This window comes from Papaver somniferum, chromosome 6 (assembly GCF_003573695.1).
Source record: "Papaver somniferum cultivar HN1 chromosome 6, ASM357369v1, whole genome shotgun sequence".
Classification (NCBI taxonomy): domain Eukaryota; kingdom Viridiplantae; phylum Streptophyta; class Magnoliopsida; order Ranunculales; family Papaveraceae; genus Papaver; species Papaver somniferum.
Genome location: NC_039363.1, coordinates 82,583,723 through 82,599,667, shown reverse-complemented (window position 1 = coordinate 82,599,667; position 15,945 = coordinate 82,583,723). Strand labels below are relative to the sequence as shown.

At 40.8% G+C, this 15,945-nt stretch overlaps 3 protein-coding genes across 4 annotated transcripts; 2 read left to right on the top strand and 1 right to left on the bottom strand.

The window, feature by feature from the left end:
* The first annotated feature begins 7,367 nt into the window (after positions 1 to 7,367).
* Positions 7,368 to 7,986, top strand: LOC113290994 (probable serine/threonine-protein kinase At1g54610). The gene is made up of 3 exons (XM_026540574.1): positions 7,368 to 7,499; positions 7,585 to 7,842; positions 7,894 to 7,986. Exons 1-3 carry the CDS (start codon positions 7,368 to 7,370, stop codon positions 7,984 to 7,986), a joined length of 483 nt encoding a protein of 160 aa, XP_026396359.1.
* Positions 7,987 to 10,022: 2,036 nt separating this feature from the next.
* LOC113290993 (glycine-rich cell wall structural protein 1-like) lies at positions 10,023 to 10,616 on the bottom strand. The gene has a single exon (XM_026540573.1). It carries the CDS (start codon positions 10,614 to 10,616, stop codon positions 10,023 to 10,025), a length of 594 nt encoding a protein of 197 aa, XP_026396358.1.
* A 504-nt stretch (positions 10,617 to 11,120) lies between these two features.
* On the top strand, positions 11,121 to 15,665 carry LOC113288182 (inactive beta-amylase 4, chloroplastic-like). Of its 2 annotated transcripts, none has more exons than XM_026537137.1 (9): positions 11,121 to 11,717; positions 12,354 to 12,482; positions 12,731 to 12,980; positions 13,221 to 13,519; positions 13,619 to 13,778; positions 13,887 to 14,140; positions 14,653 to 14,722; positions 15,073 to 15,141; positions 15,258 to 15,665. In XM_026537137.1, the coding sequence occupies exons 1-9, from the start codon at positions 11,530 to 11,532 to the stop codon at positions 15,405 to 15,407; spliced, it is 1,569 nt and encodes a 522-aa protein (XP_026392922.1). In that variant the 5' UTR covers positions 11,121 to 11,529; the 3' UTR covers positions 15,408 to 15,665. The 2 variants fall into 2 exon arrangements, with proteins under 2 accessions (XP_026392922.1, XP_026392923.1); XM_026537138.1 differs by having other exon boundaries at positions 11,127 to 11,717; positions 12,378 to 12,482.
* The last annotated feature ends 280 nt before the right edge of the window (positions 15,666 to 15,945 follow it).

The following is a 15,945-nucleotide window of genomic DNA, read 5'->3' as shown; positions in this document are numbered from 1 at the left end:
ATTTAAAGAATGTCGGTGCAACGTATCAACGCGCTATGACGGAAAATTTCCACGACACGATGCATAAGCAAGTTGGATACTACATGGATGATATAGTAGTCAAATCAAAAGCTCGGGCATCCCACACAGGAGTCTTACGACAAGTGTTCGAGTGCCGTGAATACAAGTTGAAGATGAATTCTTTGAGATGCGCTTCCGGTGTTTCTTCAGGAAAAATTCTGGGATTCCAGGTGACTGCTGAGGGAATCAAAGTGGACCCATCCAAGACCTAAGATATCCTCACGATTCCGCCTCCACAAACTGTGAAGGAACTCCAAAGTTTCATGGGCAAGAAAGGAGCAAGTTTCGTCTGGACCGCACTACAACAGGAAGCGTTTCGGAAGATTCAACGAATATTTTCATCTCCAAATCATCATAAAGGGTTCGCCTATTATGTCAGCCCGGACAAGAGCGAGCCCGGGACATCTTCATATCTACTGAAGCCGACACCTCAAGGAAGCATCCTCAAGAAGATAGCGATGTGTGCAACATCAATGAGAGACGCTTTCAGAATTTCGTCTCCCGTAGAAGAAGTGGCTGCATTACCAAAGGAGATTGCACCTGCAACTTAAGAGGTACATAAAGATTCTCCATGAAAAGAAATTCGTCATATTTGCAGAGCCTATTAGTTAATTCATTCGCATGAAGGAACTTCCATACTCCTCAAAGACACGATCCAAAGGTGATAATGGCAAAGGAGTGTGACTGAGGACTGCTTAGCACTGCCCATCTCGAATATGGTGAATTTAGATAGATGCAAGCATGCTATCATTATGATTCCAAGATGTCCAAAGACGAGGATATACTCAAGAGAGCAGACGTATTGTCAAAGACCAGTGATATTCCTGGACGTCTATGAAACGCAACGCAGACATAAAGACGGCCTCATGAACCCAGTGTGATGACGTCCATCAAGTCGAAGGATCAGTGGATACTCGTGGGCAGGGGATTGTCTCTCTCTCTCTCTCTTCATTCCATGAGGCAACATCAAGGAATCTATCGGTTCCATCATTAGCTTCTCCCTCTAATAATGAGACAAGTTCTACCACTATATGAAGACCGCCAAGTTTGTGCCCGTAGCTATCACGCCTCTTCCTACCAGTCTCTTCTGATCACAGCTGCATCTAAGAACCGTTGTTCGTTTGTTGATACCAGTGTCCGAGCTTCACCATAGCAACAACCACTACGGACAGAGGTAATCCGAACTTCTGCATATTTTATTTTCCCACGGAGAAGTAATAGAGTCGCGGAGGAGAGATGGCGATATCTTTATTATGTCAAGGACTTCTTCAACATAAGAGAGAGGGTCAATCAAGGAGCATGTAATTCGCAAGGGAAAATTAAACTGAAGAAGAAGCCGCTTCAGCGCTCTCTTCAGAAGAAGAAGCCGCTTCAACGCTCTCTCCAGAAGCCGCTTCGACGTTCGCTTCAGAAGATGCTTCAACGCTCTCTCCGGAAGCCGCTTCGACGTTCGCTTCAGAAGCTGCTTCAACACTCTCTCCGGGACCCGCTTCGACGTTCGCTCCAGAAGCTGCTTCAACACTCTCTCTGGGACCCGCCTTGACGTTCGCTTCAGAAGCTGCTTCAACGCTCTCTCCGAGATCCGCGTCAACGCTCTCTCCAGAAGAAGAAGCCGCTTCAACACTCTCTCCAGAAGCCGCTTCGACGTTCGCTTCTGAAGATGCTTCAACGCTCTCTCCAGAAGAAGAAGCTGCTTCAATGATCTCTCCAGAAGACGCTTCGACGTTCGCTCCAGAAGCTGCTTCAACACTCTCTCCGGGACCCGCCTCGACGTTCGCTTCAGAAGCCACTTCAACACGCTTTCCGGAAGCTACATCAACGCTCTCTTTGGGAGCTGCTTCAACATCTTTTTCAGAAATTGCTTCAGCATCCTTTTAAGGATATTACTCATGATAGGGATCTCCTCATCAGAGTCGGGGATTACGACATCGTCATGAATAGTTTGAGAATCCAACCAACCATATGCCTAATCTACCTGGGGCCAACCGACATCATGCTAGGGGAACGCTCACCTGGACGCCTCTTGAACGTGACATGCTCCAAGGACAGGACGACCCATCTCTCCTGGTAACATCTAACTTTGTCTCATAAGTTTTATCTTTATTTGTCACCATCTAATGAATACCCCACAATAGTGCAACCATTGCGTGCTAGTCAGGGGACTTAATGTTGACGGTGAATTTTAGTTCAGGGCTAAAATTGTAAAACCAAATTTAATATGCTGACATCCTGCAAAGGATAAAGCAATTTGATAAGCGATGAGCGCAGAAAACCTCTCGCTTTATTTATTTGAAGCAATTTAATAAATATACAAAATTCACCCAGAATGGTACATGTAGCAACAATCCCAAATATTCTGTGAATTTACTAGCATTATTATTAATGCATGATTTGCCTAGTATTTTCCGTGCTATGTTCTCAGCCGAACTCTCTTTATTGACATGACATGACGACTGGGTGGTCACTCTCAGCAGAGTAGCATGAATCTCCGTGCCAATATTGAGACATGCATGAAATACCCACACAGGCTGCATCACTCTTTGACAAAAAAGATCTCGCATCGACGCGCTTTAGTTAGCCCGATCGAGCATGCTTAATTTCCTTAAAGGAAATATGGACTGTTCATCTCAGTCTCAGAAACGATCACGGCCACGCAAGTTGACCACATGATTTAACCAGCCTAGACGAACCCTAGCAGAAGCAGGCGATCACTGTGATGACCACCGGTAGGACCGCTTATACCCTAGTCGGTCGAACACCACACTACACTCCCAAACGCCTGCCAAACGTCGGCCAAAAGAAAAGTGGCTGTGTTGCTTTGAGAAATGATCGAACGAGCACAGGCTGTCCAAAACAGTCTCAAATTCATCGCGACCGTACAACTTCACCAGCCTAGTTGGACGGCTTGGATCGTCCCGTATTGATCAGTGAAGCGCTAATGTACACATTAGCGGGCCCACTCCTCACCTACCCTATCGTCTTTCTCACGACATGGTCATAGATCCGTGAACGTTTGCCCGAAACATGATGAGCGTGATGCTTTTCAAGGGTCACAGAAATTCCACTAGCGTCTTAAATTGATCGCAACCATCCAGCTTAGCCAGCATATTTGGATGGCTTAGATCGTGCTTAGGATCATCAGGAAGGTACAGATATGTTCACCGTCAACCCAATGTGGGTCCCACACGATCGTTTTCTCCAAAGGAGAAGCTTAGCTTGCCAAACCGTTTGGTCAAATTCATGCGTGCGTGACTATTAAAAACCCTAATTAGGGTTTGCGGCAATGCATATCTGTCGTAGTTCGATCTCGTCCATCCATCTTCATCAGCCTAAACTGAGGGTGTAGATATAGACTCAAGAGGTCCCAAGGATGTAGACATGATCACCGTGGGCCCACCTGTGCGTGTGACCGTCCGGCCTAGGAAGACTAGGACTCGGCAACCTCGAAACGCATGCCCAAAGGTGGCATGTCACGCCGCTTCCAAATCCTTTGTGGCAATGAATTTTTGTCGCAAATTGATCACGACCACTCATATTTGCCGGTCAAATTAAGTGGCCTAGGTCGCATCTTCATAAGACAAAGCAGTATAGACATGTACGCCGGCAGGCCGTCTACATGCATGCCCGATCGGTCCCACCAAAGATGGTGTCCATGCTTGAACTCGGTCAATCCAAAGAGTGATGTTTGTGCACCTCTTAAAAATCCTAAAATTCCATCAACGGTTGCAAATGTGTGTCGTAAACCATCTCGTCCGTCCAACTTTGACAGCTTGGTCGGACAGCCTAGGTTAAAGACTAGACAACCAATGAAGCACCTCGATGGTCACTGTCCATCACTCTTCCACAGGGAGTGATCCGTCAGGAGATGGCTCGCCCATGCATCCTCCAAACGGTCACTCGAAGATGGTTGGACGTGATATTATTTTAAGACGCTTAACTCGCGACTTGTTCGGTTAAAATTTAAAACATTGATGCTTCATACATATTGATTGTTTTCGATGCATTACATGCATCGAGCATACACGATATTTCATAAATATCGATATCTTAAATAACTTAGTTATTTAACTTAGCATCGTATGCTACTTCCTGCGGTGGGTCCCACGATCCACTCATTCGAGACATCAAGCATGTCACAAACTGGGGGATACTTACTGGGGTATTGGTCTGGCGGTTTACAGCGTGCGGCGTGCAACGCGCCCATTACGAGAACGTGTTAGGAGGCATTGACGGTTAGCGATGATGAGGGAAGTGGGCAAAGGTGTGACCGTGTGACAATCACCACTCCTACACGACCCCATTACTCCATCACTTCACCTACTCCACTTCCTACGAGATGAGGGTTGCGCTCAATGACTTGTATATATAAGTCCTTCACCTATTTTCCAAACGACACAGGAATACACACAGGAAAAAAAGTGTTGTCTTCAGTATCCAGAAAACACCCAGAACTGATAGCTTACATTATTTGCAAGCCAGTTCATCATTCTGATACAAGTCATAAACAACCAACACCTTCATAATCTCAACACCTTCTTCGCTTCCCTCCCTAAGATCAACCCCATCTCCTTCACTTTGTGACCGAAGCAAGTCTGGAACGTACATTTCTTGGTTTAGGCCAGAATTGTATAGATTGATCTCTCGAATCAAAAGCACTCCCGTGCAGTGCATTTGTTTAGGGTTTAGATTTATTTCTCATCCACACACACCCAAAATTAACAAAACCAGCAGAAATAGTTTTCACCCATAAACAAGGGAGAAGATATTTGAACTCCATCCAAAAAGGAGATGTATCAAAGTTTAATTTTTGATATGGGTAGGATGGATGCCAGTCTCTAAGAACTACAAGATAACCATCAAAGTTCCAAGCTCCGCCAAACAAGATAGCATCTTTATCCTCTGTTGTACAAAATCTAATAGCAAATACGTTTGGTTCAAGAGATCTTACCATAAGCTGCCACTGATTATCCCTTTTAAGATGAGGCCATATGAATTTAGCATCTCTTTTGGCATTTTGCCACAACATGATTCCTGGAGCATACAATTTTCCAGCTAAACATATTTGCCAATCTTTAATACCTTGAGAGAGAGAGCTCTAGTAGAGTGAGTTACAACTCTTGCCTTGTCATGATGATCTGTTAAGGTGATACCTTCCATATGTTGAGAGATGTTGTTAATGTGATCAGACATTGTGAAAAGATGAAAACAAAACCTCAGATAAAGGAAAATTAGAGCATGTGGGTGTACATATGATGTTGAAATATCGATGATAAGTGTTAAAAGGTATTGAAAAACAAGAAGGTGAGTAACATAAAAGATGAACAGGAGGTGTTTCAATAAAAGGTATTGTGTTAGACCTAAATTGAAAGTTTGTCTGACCATTCATGAAGAACCATGGAGCATTTGAGGATTGAATTTGAGTAGTAGGATAATACAGATGCACCACTACATATAAGGTAAGCCAACAGACATGTAACCAATTGAATTTGAGCCAACTGAAGATGATATACATTGATGCAACTACTGATGCTGACAGCCGGGCATTAAAGTTGCATAAACAGGATACAATGAATCAGAATTAAATACCATAGGGATAAGAAGAAAAACCCAAATTTGTGAGATTCGATTTCATGAAAAACCCAAATTAAATGAGGGTTAGGATTGACTAAAATTGAATTTTTGCTTGACTACCGCATGATAAGGTCAAACGGGTGTTCAGTCTTTCCTTCCCACAACACTTTGCTGTCAACTATCCTTTTGTGTGTACAAAGTTTGGTCATCTGGTACCTTAAAAAATACTCTTAAAGTCTGAACAGCTTTACCGATAACCACTGAACAAAGATTCTCACTGGAAGATATTAAAACACGCGTGGATACTAAACGAACAATCTTCTCGGTATGTAACAAATCAAAAACATTACTTTGAACTTTGAAACCAACTACCATTATTCCACGGAATCCTAAGTACTACAACTGAATTCCAAACAAAGAAACCGGGAATACCCAGTCAATACGAACACCAAACGGCTATATTTACCCACTGCGGACGGTAACCTAACTACTGAACCAATTTGAACGGTCACATTTTTAATTTTGAAACAAAACTAGTGACAAAACCCCTAGGTGAACAAACTAGTGATAAGAAAAAAACGGTCATATTATTTCTACCAAATAAAAACCGTTTCAAATAAAACTGGGACAAAAACCCCAAGTCAAATGATAATGAGCAAATTTAACTTTTTTTATTTTAAAAAAACCCAAATGTACCCTTTTATCTTTTCTTCTTCTTCTTCTCTGATTTCTTCTTTCTTCCGTCTCCTTCTCCCACCACCTTCATCACCAGAAGCAACAATGGATCTCCACGAGAAGAACAACGCTGATTCAAGAGATGAAGAATTCGAGAGACGTTTTCTCTCAATCATTAGTTCATTCATTTCCCTAAAACTGAGAAAAGAAAGAGAAAGCAGCAACCGCTGCTGTTAAATACGAGAGACCAGATCGAGACGCTGATTGAGAAATTGAGAAGGAAATAAGATTTGAGATGATGATCATAGAGCGTAGAGAGGAAGAATCAGCAAAAAACTGTTGATAGAATTTATTGAGATCGAGAAACAATGAAGAAAATAGGGTTTATGTTCTGATGCTGAGCTGTGGCTGCATTTGATTCAAGAATACAGATAAAGACAGATGGAGAGTTGGGTTTGGTGCTGTTTAAGAAGACTTGTTGTTGTTAATCTCAGAGATGAAGAAGAAATTGATGAAATCAGGGTTTCGATTTGAATCTCCAAACGAAGAACAGGAAGGGAATTGGGTCTGTCGATAAGAGCAGAATCAAACAAGAAATTGGTGATGTTAATCTCAGAAGACCTGTTGGGTTTGGTGAACAAGTTTTTGCTGGTTGGCCTTCTTGGCTTAGTGTTGTTTCTCGTGAAGCTATTCATGGTTGGATTCCTCTTCATGCTGAAAGTTTCGAGAAATTGGAAAAGGTAAGGGTTTTTTCTTCTTCTTTTGTTATTTTGCTACGATTTTTTATTGTTCTTGAATTGCTCATTTCTGGTCTAATTTGTGTCGTTATACATCGGAATGTTGAAGTGGATTAGTACGTCGACAAGGTATTTTTGTATTTGTTCATGTGCTGCAATTATGTGAATACTGCAATTTTCTGGCTGTATCTTTAGATTGGACAAGGTACATACAACAGTGTTTTCTGAGCACGAGAGCTTGCAACTGAGAGGATGCTTGCCTTAAAGAAAGTTCGGTTCGATAAATTTGAGCCAGAAAGTGTGAGATTTATGTCGCGGGAAATAATGATTCTCCGCAAACTGGTGGGACTAATTACTTCTAGACTGTCAACTAGTGTATATCTTGTTTTCGAGTACACGGAACATGATATTGTTGGTTTATCATCTTGTCCTGACATCAAGTTCAGTGAATCACAGGTTCGTATATATGGAACTCTGGATGTGTGTTCTAGTATTCGGGAATTACCAATGTTAAAGGGTTTGATTTGTTCATGTTGTGTAGGTTAAATGTTATATGCATCAACTACTATCTTGCCTTGAACACTGTCATTCAAGAGGTATAATGCACAAAGATATCAAGGGATCCAACCTTCTTGTTAGTGATGATGGAGCTCTGAAGATAGCTGATTTTGGCCTGGCAAATTTTGTTAGTGTCAGGCACATTCAACCATTAACTAGTCGAGTTGTTACTTTATGGTATCGGCCTCCTGAACTTTTGCTTGGATCCACTAGTTATGGGCAATCTGTTGATCTATGGAGTGTTGGTTGTTTATTCTGTTGATATGAGGTGTGTTTGACTCAAAGAGTTCAGGTTGCTGATGTGGTTGATTGGGTCTGTGGTGTTGAATACCAACTCGCAGATGGAAGGAAATGGAGTATGATAGGAGCAGTTGTTGTTGCTTAAATGAAAGGGTTGCAGGAAGTGGTTTTAGGCTGATCTCGGAAGCCGAGGAAGGACAGAATTTGCTGGAGAAGGCATAAAGAAGTGCAGCAGAAGTTACAGGAAAGTATGAGAGGCAGTGCTGCTGCTGTTGTTGCAACAGAAGTGAAATGCAGGGAAAGAGGTTCAGGTGATGGCAGTGATTGCAGGTCAGCTGAATGAGTTGGCGTTGCTGCAATGTAGAGAAGGAATGAAGCTGGTGATATACTGTTGTTGTAGAGAATGTGCAAGAAGTTGAGCTGAATTTGCAGAGAAGCTTATGTTGTAAGCAGTGATAATGGCAGTTACAGCATTGGTCTGTGATTGGGGTTTTGTCGCATACTGTTCAGGCCAGAGTATAAGGAGAAACGAGGGTTTCCGCTACAGATTAGTGAAACTCAGTGAAAGAGCTGGACATGGGAAGAGTTAAGAGCTCTCTGAGCTGAGATGCAAGATGGATGGTTTGATTTGGGTTCAGCTGATTAACGGAAGGATCAACAAGGGAGTAGATGCATGTGCAGTGACTGGTGCAGGTGGTGTTAGCTCAAGTGCAGGATTGTGCAGTTGCAGCATTGGTGGTGACTGAGCTAGCCGTGTTACAGGTGGTTGTGGTCATGATAACTAGATAAAGATGGTGATGTGTTGGGGTTGCTTGCAATTGAGATTTTGAGTACAATACTGAGCCATGAAAGAAGAAAACAAGGTCGTGTGCTGGTGGAATTGTAAACAAAAGAGCAAGGCAGGGAAGCTAATATGATGCTGGTGGAATTTTTGATGGTGTATGAGCATCAAGGAAGCAGTATTGTTGTTACCGAGCTGCTGTAACGCAGCAAGACTCTGCAATGTAATGAAGGTGTTGCAGGTAAGAACTGATGGTGCTGATGAGTTCGTGCTGAAGAGAATGGAAGATTGCGGTTGCGGATGTTGCACCTAGAAGACATAGAAGTTGGTTTGTTGGTGGCAATGGATTGAAGAGGATATGGAGCAATAGTGCACATTTGCACCTGAACTGAAGGGAGATGCCGCTATTGCCGAGAGAAAATGAAGTTGCAGGAACTGAAATGGCAGCTGTTAGTGTGATGAAACCAATTATGGTTTCATCTTATTTATGATGAAACCAAAATCGGTTTCATCGTATTTCAACGATGTATTTCTATCCATGAACATGTATAATACCTCTTATAATTCTTCTTGCAGGTGAATTCTCACGAAACCAAGATGAAACCAAATTCATCGTATTTATGATGAAACCAAAATTGGTTTCATCTAATTTTTTGGGTGGTGGTGGGCGGTCGTGGTGCTGGTGGCGGTGCGGCGGGTGTTGGCGGTGGTGCTGACTGGTAGCAGTGGTGATGCAATTGCTCAGTATCGGTGGCGGCGGTAGTCGGAAACGGTGGCGGTTATCGGAGGCGGCGGTGGTGGTCAGAGGTGGCGACGGCGACGGTTGTCGGCGGTGGTGGTGGTGGGCGACGGCGGAGGTGGTCGACGGTGGTGGTTGGCGGCGGCGGTCGGCGGTGGTGGTTGGCGGCGGTGGTGCAATGTTATTTGGCGGCAGTGGTGGCAGCGGCGGCGGGTTGACGGCAGCGGCCGCGGTGGTGGGTGACGACGGTGGTGGTCGGCGATGGCGCTGTTGCTGGTGGTTTGTTGTTGGTGGTGGTGATAGTATATTTAAAAGTGGGGTTGATTTTTGTTTTTGTTGGGATGATTTAAATACTAAAAAGATAGTTTATACAGTTTATAATATTTGGGGTTTTTGTATCCCTTTTGTTTGGATGTGTTTTTTGTGATGGGTTATAACTCCTTAAGGGTTATAAGCCGTCGACCGATTTTGAAATCTAAACCCGTCTCTTTATTTATACCCGTCTTTTCTCTCATTATTTTCATTTCGTAATTTCATCTCTTCACTTCTAAAAAGTAGTTTTCACACTTTCTCTCTCTAGAATCACACTTTCTCTAAATCCATCGTTCATTTGCAATCACAATAGTAACACTGCACCATCATTAGTTAATCATCACAACTTTTAGTAACTCATCATGAATCGATCAGTTTTCATTATTTTGTTAGCATTGTGCGTGTTGGACTCTGCATTTGCACAATCACCAGCGTCATCCCCAAAACCATCACCAGCAACGACACCACCACCACCGCACTCATCAACAGCAACACCTCCACCACCGCAATCTTCAACAACAGCACCACCACCACAAGCAAAATCTCCTGTAACTCCACTACCATCTCCATCAAAAGCCCCAACTTCATCACCTCCTGTTGTTTCACCCCCACGTAAGATCTCTCCTGCACCATCCGCTGTTACTCCACCACCGACTCCCGTGGCTCCTGTTTCATCTCCACCATCACCTGCACCCAAATCATCACCACCGGCAGCCGAAGTTCCTGCAATTGCAGCGGTACCAGCGACTGCAGCAACACCCGCAGATTCACCCGTGACAATACCAACATCGGCTGCACCATCTTTGTCTCCAGATTCTTCAATGCCAATGACTCCACTAAGTGCCGGCCCTTCATCGACTTTGGCTCCTGATACTGCAGAGAGTCCTAGTGAAAATGGGGCAATTTCAAACTCTAAATTCAACGCTGCCGGTGGACTAGTCATCGGGAGTATTTTGGCCGCATTGGTTCTTTAAACAAACTGCGCATTGTCACTGATTTAACCACGGCTATGTTGCTTTTCTTTTTGTTTCCTAGTTTAATTTTTGTCTGTTAGCTTTTAGAAGTTCTTTATTCATTCCTACGTAGTGAACATAATCTATCTCTACTGATTCGAATCTAATTATATTCACTTCGTTATATTAATTTCTTTCTTTTAATTTCATTCTGAATTAGATTCTGTTTCAACACTTGCGATTTTTGCTCATTTCAAAACTCCACTCCGGGAAAACGTTAAAAAGTCTGCGTAAAAGTGTGGACTCCGTAGCATCACGTGTTCCTAAGATTAAGATTTATGTTGAGCCACGTGGCAAACCAAAAATATCCATATCTTCCTAGGTTGAATCGTATGATTTCCATTTCACTTATCCTAAAACAATGTAGTGCCGCGTCACATTCCAAAATAGCATTCTCATCGTCCATCTTTTGATTAATTTGTTTTACTGAACTACATAAATGTGATCAAATTAGACGATTGGGCGGCCCTCCTATTATTTCTTACTAAAAAGTGTTGATGACCCAAACTCCTGCAAATTGAACCACAAATGTGTATAACTCTTGTGATTCAGATTCAACAAGGATTTTTCTAAGTCGACGTATTCTCAGAATCCATGCCGTCAATGTTAGATTTTTGCAGTGTAGATTTTTTTATCAACCGCTAAAATGATTGCGCAGTAAAGTCATAAGCGGACTATTAGTGTTATTTTTGTAATTCCTGGAGAAGCTAAGGATATTCTATTTACTGCTGCTACTAATAAGAAAAAGGTCTTTCTGCTTTTCCATTTCTTCAACAAAAAAAATAAAAAAATTCTGGTTTTTGATTGATCTGATCTAAAATTAGATCAGATATTGAAGAATAAATGGCGGAAAAATGTTTGGTAAATAGTAGTTGTAATAATAGTAGTAATAACACTTTCAGTTTATACTGTTTTCAGAAGAGAACAACAATACAAAGCAATTTTAGAAATGTTTCCACTATTACTTGTTCTTCATTCAAGAAGGGATTTTATATCCGGAATAATGTTTCTCCTAATCGAGCTTTTAAAAGGTATGTATTTGACTTCTTTTAAGTTTCAATTTAGGTTTCATTTATAAATTTTTTATTTTCAAATTTCTTGGGATAAATTTATGTGGTTGCATGTTGATGAAATGATATTGTAGAGTCTTGAAATGAAATGATTCAGAGAATATTGATTGTTTTGTTAGGAATTTCGTTTTATGAATTTTACTAATTGACTAAGCTAAATAATTGAGTTGATAGGATTAGATAAATTCTTGCAACTGAATTGCAGGGATATACCAGTAAATTAAAGGTTGAATATAAAGGAAAATGATCAGAAATTCTTGTTAGGGTTGTTATTAATACCTTGGTAGCTTGAGAAATGTATGACTTTCTTCAATGTAGAAATTCGCTGTAATTTGGAGTGTTTATGGTATATTAGGTCTGTAAGAGTAGTATCTTCAATAAGTTATCACTATCAGGCGTTGAAACACAATGGGGATTGATCACAATGAAGGAAACAACTATTATAGTAACCAGTTGGGTTCTTTAACAGTTTCTTGTGTTAATATCGAAAATCTTATTCGTCTCTTAAGGGTCTTTTCTTTCTTTTTTGTTCTACTTCTTTCTTTCCTTTTTTTATTATTATTATTATTCCCTTCTATTCGATTCTCATATCTGCAGCATGGCTTACCAAGAGAAATCCAGGTTTATAATATTGGAGTCTTCGAAGCGTAAGAAAGTCCCTCTTTTTGTGATGATGCCAGAAGATACATTCGGGATTGATACCTCTGGAAATGCAAAGATAAAGAAGTAAGTAAGCTTTCAATCTTTGCATGTTTGAGATAGTTGTCATCTTTACTATTTTTCCACTAGAATTTAATATGTTTGGATGGGTGAGAGAATACATGGGAACTACATTATTCATTAGTTTCCCATTTTTACCTTATCACTAACAGCAGAAATGTTCTTGCATTAGAGAATTGATAGTACTTTTCGTGTTCTGTGTTTCGAGGTTGTGAGAATAAAAGCTTGTATTCGTTTCCCTTTTTTAATTTTAGAATCAGAGCCATAGCTGCGTCTCTTAAAGCACTCAAGTCGGCAGGCGTGCACGGAATTACAGTCGAAGTATGGTGGGGAATTGTAGAGCGTTCTTCTCCATCTGAATATAACTGGCAAGTTTATGAGGAGCTGTTCAAGCTGATATCTGACTCGGGATTGAAGTTACATGTCGCATTGTCTTTCCATGCAAACATGCATTTAACAACTAATGGGAAACAAGGTGTCAGTTTGCCATTGTGGATTATGGAGGTAAAAATTTTAACACTTCCTGCTATAGCATGACTGCAGTTTCTTAAATTTGATGTGTAATAACTTAGTTGGAGATCCTTTCATTTAATATATTCTCCCTGTTTCTTAATTACGGATTTTTTTTACTTGTATACCATGCAAAGATAACAACAATTATACCCATAAAAAGACATTTATGATTCTTCCTATGTTCTTTCCAAAATTGAAAGGAGGAGTGCCTCATTGTCATTTCTCTTTCAGATTGGCCGTCTTAATAACGATATATACTACCGAGACCGGCATGGATTCTCAAATCATGACTATCTCACACTAGGTGTGGATCGTGTTCCTATATTTTGTGGTCGGACTGCCCTACAATGTTACGAGGACTTTATGTTGAGTTTCAAAAAAAAATTTGAGCACCTTATGGGAAGTATAATCAAAGAAATAAGCATTGGCCTTGGTCCTTCTGGTGAATTGAGGTACCCTGCACATCCCTCTAATGATGGGAGGTGGAGATTTCCTGGAATTGGTGAATTCCAGTGCTATGATAAGTACATGTAAGCACCCTCCCAATCTTTATAGCAGTGTGCTTGCAGCAGCAACTAATTACTATGTTGCATTTTTCATTTACTTTTCAAGATTTCTTTTCTGATTAGGATGGAAGACTTGGAATTGGTTGCATGCATTGAGGGAAAACCTGAGTGGGGATGCAAGGGACCGGAAAATGCTGGTTGTTACAATAGTGTTCCTGATGGGGTCCCGTTCTTTGAATATGGGCCGGAAAGCTATGTTTCAGATTATGGGCAATTTTTTCTCGTGCGTATACATGGCATTACTTTCATTGAGATATTGGCATACTGCAAATAAAATTATGCTCGTCAGTGAAATTCAAAAACTTCATAGGGGAGTGTCATCTTTTTGTAGGAGTGGTACAGTGGGAAACTTCTTCGCCATGCGGATGTAATTCTTGAAAAAGCTGCAAAGATGTTGGAGAAATATCAAAATGACGGTCCAGATTCTGTTTTGCTGGTTGCTAAAATTGCTGTAGTATACTGGTGGTACTATACAGGCTCACATCCAGCTGAGCTTACAGCAGGGTACTACAACACTCCTCTGAGGGATGGTTATGATCCTCTAGCGTTGATGCTATCTCGTCATGGAGCTGCTTTACGCGTTTCGTGAGTCATCTATATTGGAACCTTGTCATCATTTTTTTTCTTTTCTCTGTCTTCCGTATGTAGCCTTGATAACATGCAAGTGAACACCAGATCAAAAATCAAATTATTATACTGAAGGAAAAATAAAATAGTATAAATAAATAAATAAACTGTCTAAAATGTGTAACCTGTGATCATGCAAATAAACGTGTTTTGTTAGTAATCTAAAGGATCACAAGCGCTTGGTAAGGATACACTTATGTGCCCCATGATGAGTCAGATGGGTAGATATATGTTTACATTGTCTAGTAGGCTATGGAGCCATTTTTTGAGATCGACTCCGTTCATGCATAATTTGATACTTGTAATGATCCATCGATGTTCCTCTCATATTTGACTCTTATACACAACATGTTCACAGTTCTACACCACCCCTAGATGGATGAAAGCCTTTTAACTAGTTCAATCTATTAAACTATTGTCGAAGAAGGTATCCTTGCAAATGCTTATCTTGTTTCATATTTTGCTTGTAGATGCTTTGAAATGAATGACCATGACATGCCACGTGGGTATCATTGCGGTCCCGAAGGTTTACTGCAGCAGGTAAAGGCCCTGTTGCAAAGAAAACTCGTAGTTGAGCTTTTTATTTTTCTTAGAACTTATCTTCCCTTGATCATTCTCAAATAGCATCTTTTAGGTGACAGAATATAATTGGTTATACGAGATTTGGTTCTAGGTATATAACCACTTCTGTTTGAACAATGATCCAACACACCATTGTGGTCCGAATGGCCTTTTTGCTGTCCGATGTGTTTAAGCCATCAGGGTTAACGTTATTAACCTCCAGAGACAAAACTTAACTCTTGTTGGAGTATTTTGATCTCAGCTCGTGTCATTTACTACACTTGCTTCCATCAATTCTTGCGTTCTAACTTCCTCTCTCAAATCTCCAGATATGGACTGTGTCGAAGGAAAGACTAGTACAGTTGACAGGTCAAAACGAGACTGAAATCTTTGATACGGTATAAATCGTTGTTTTGTTGTTTTTTTCTCAGCTTCGTTGAAGAGTCTTTCTTCCTTCGAGGTTTTAGATTCCAGCCTGGGGGTATCTAACCGTTACTGTTGTTTACTATTGCAGCAAGGTTTAATGCAAATAATTGCAAACTGTTACAATCCACACAGAGCAGGTGTAAAATCATTTACGTATTCTAGGATGAATGCCAAGGTATTCATTCCTGAAAATTGGAACAACTTTTCCCGCTTTGTAAGACATATGAACTTAGAGTAAAGCCACTGCCAGTGCCACTACATACAGTAACACGCTCCCCACTTGATTCCATAATTTTTCTTCGGAGAACGAAGCAATGATTTTTCTGTCCCTTGCATTTTTTACAAAGGGTGAAACACAGAAGCCAAATGTAACTACTAAAAGTACTTGGTTAGCATATGAGCATCATATTCTGACAGAGAAAAATATATTACTTGTAATTCTTTTGACCTATGTATATATCTTTTTCATGTAGTAGTACACTTGTGGGGTTTGTTATTATTATTTTTTATTTGTTTTTGCAAGTTGGAATATCATTCAAAAAGCTAACCTAGGGGGTTAGCAACCCTTACATCTGATCGAGTAGAGTCATCTAATGTTAGAGACTCGGGATGTGTCTGGCATTTGATACATCTACTTCCAAAGTTTCAATGATACAAAAAGGAGGATAGTTTACACAATTACAAGTTGTTTGAAAAGTTCTAGCTTCCTTTGCAATAAGGTCAGCTGAATTGTTGGCATATTTTGGGATATAGGAAAAACCTAACAAACTATGACA

Coding starts and splice junctions, on each gene's coding strand:
- LOC113290994 (XM_026540574.1), top strand. CDS start 7,368: ATGATTCTCCGCAAACTGGTGGGACTAATTACTTCTAGACTGTCAACT. Junction 7,500..7,584: donor TCAAGTTCAGTGAATCACAG/GTTCGTATATAT, acceptor CATGTTGTGTAG/GTTAAATGTTATATGCATCA. Junction 7,843..7,893: donor AATCTGTTGATCTATGGAGT/GTTGGTTGTTTA, acceptor CAAAGAGTTCAG/GTTGCTGATGTGGTTGATTG.
- LOC113290993 (XM_026540573.1), bottom strand. CDS start 10,616: ATGACTAGTCCACCGGCAGCGTTGAATTTAGAGTTTGAAATTGCCCCA.
- LOC113288182 (XM_026537137.1), top strand. CDS start 11,530: ATGGCGGAAAAATGTTTGGTAAATAGTAGTTGTAATAATAGTAGTAAT. Junction 12,981..13,220: donor TGCCATTGTGGATTATGGAG/GTAAAAATTTTA, acceptor TTTCTCTTTCAG/ATTGGCCGTCTTAATAACGA. Junction 13,779..13,886: donor ATTATGGGCAATTTTTTCTC/GTGCGTATACAT, acceptor ATCTTTTTGTAG/GAGTGGTACAGTGGGAAACT.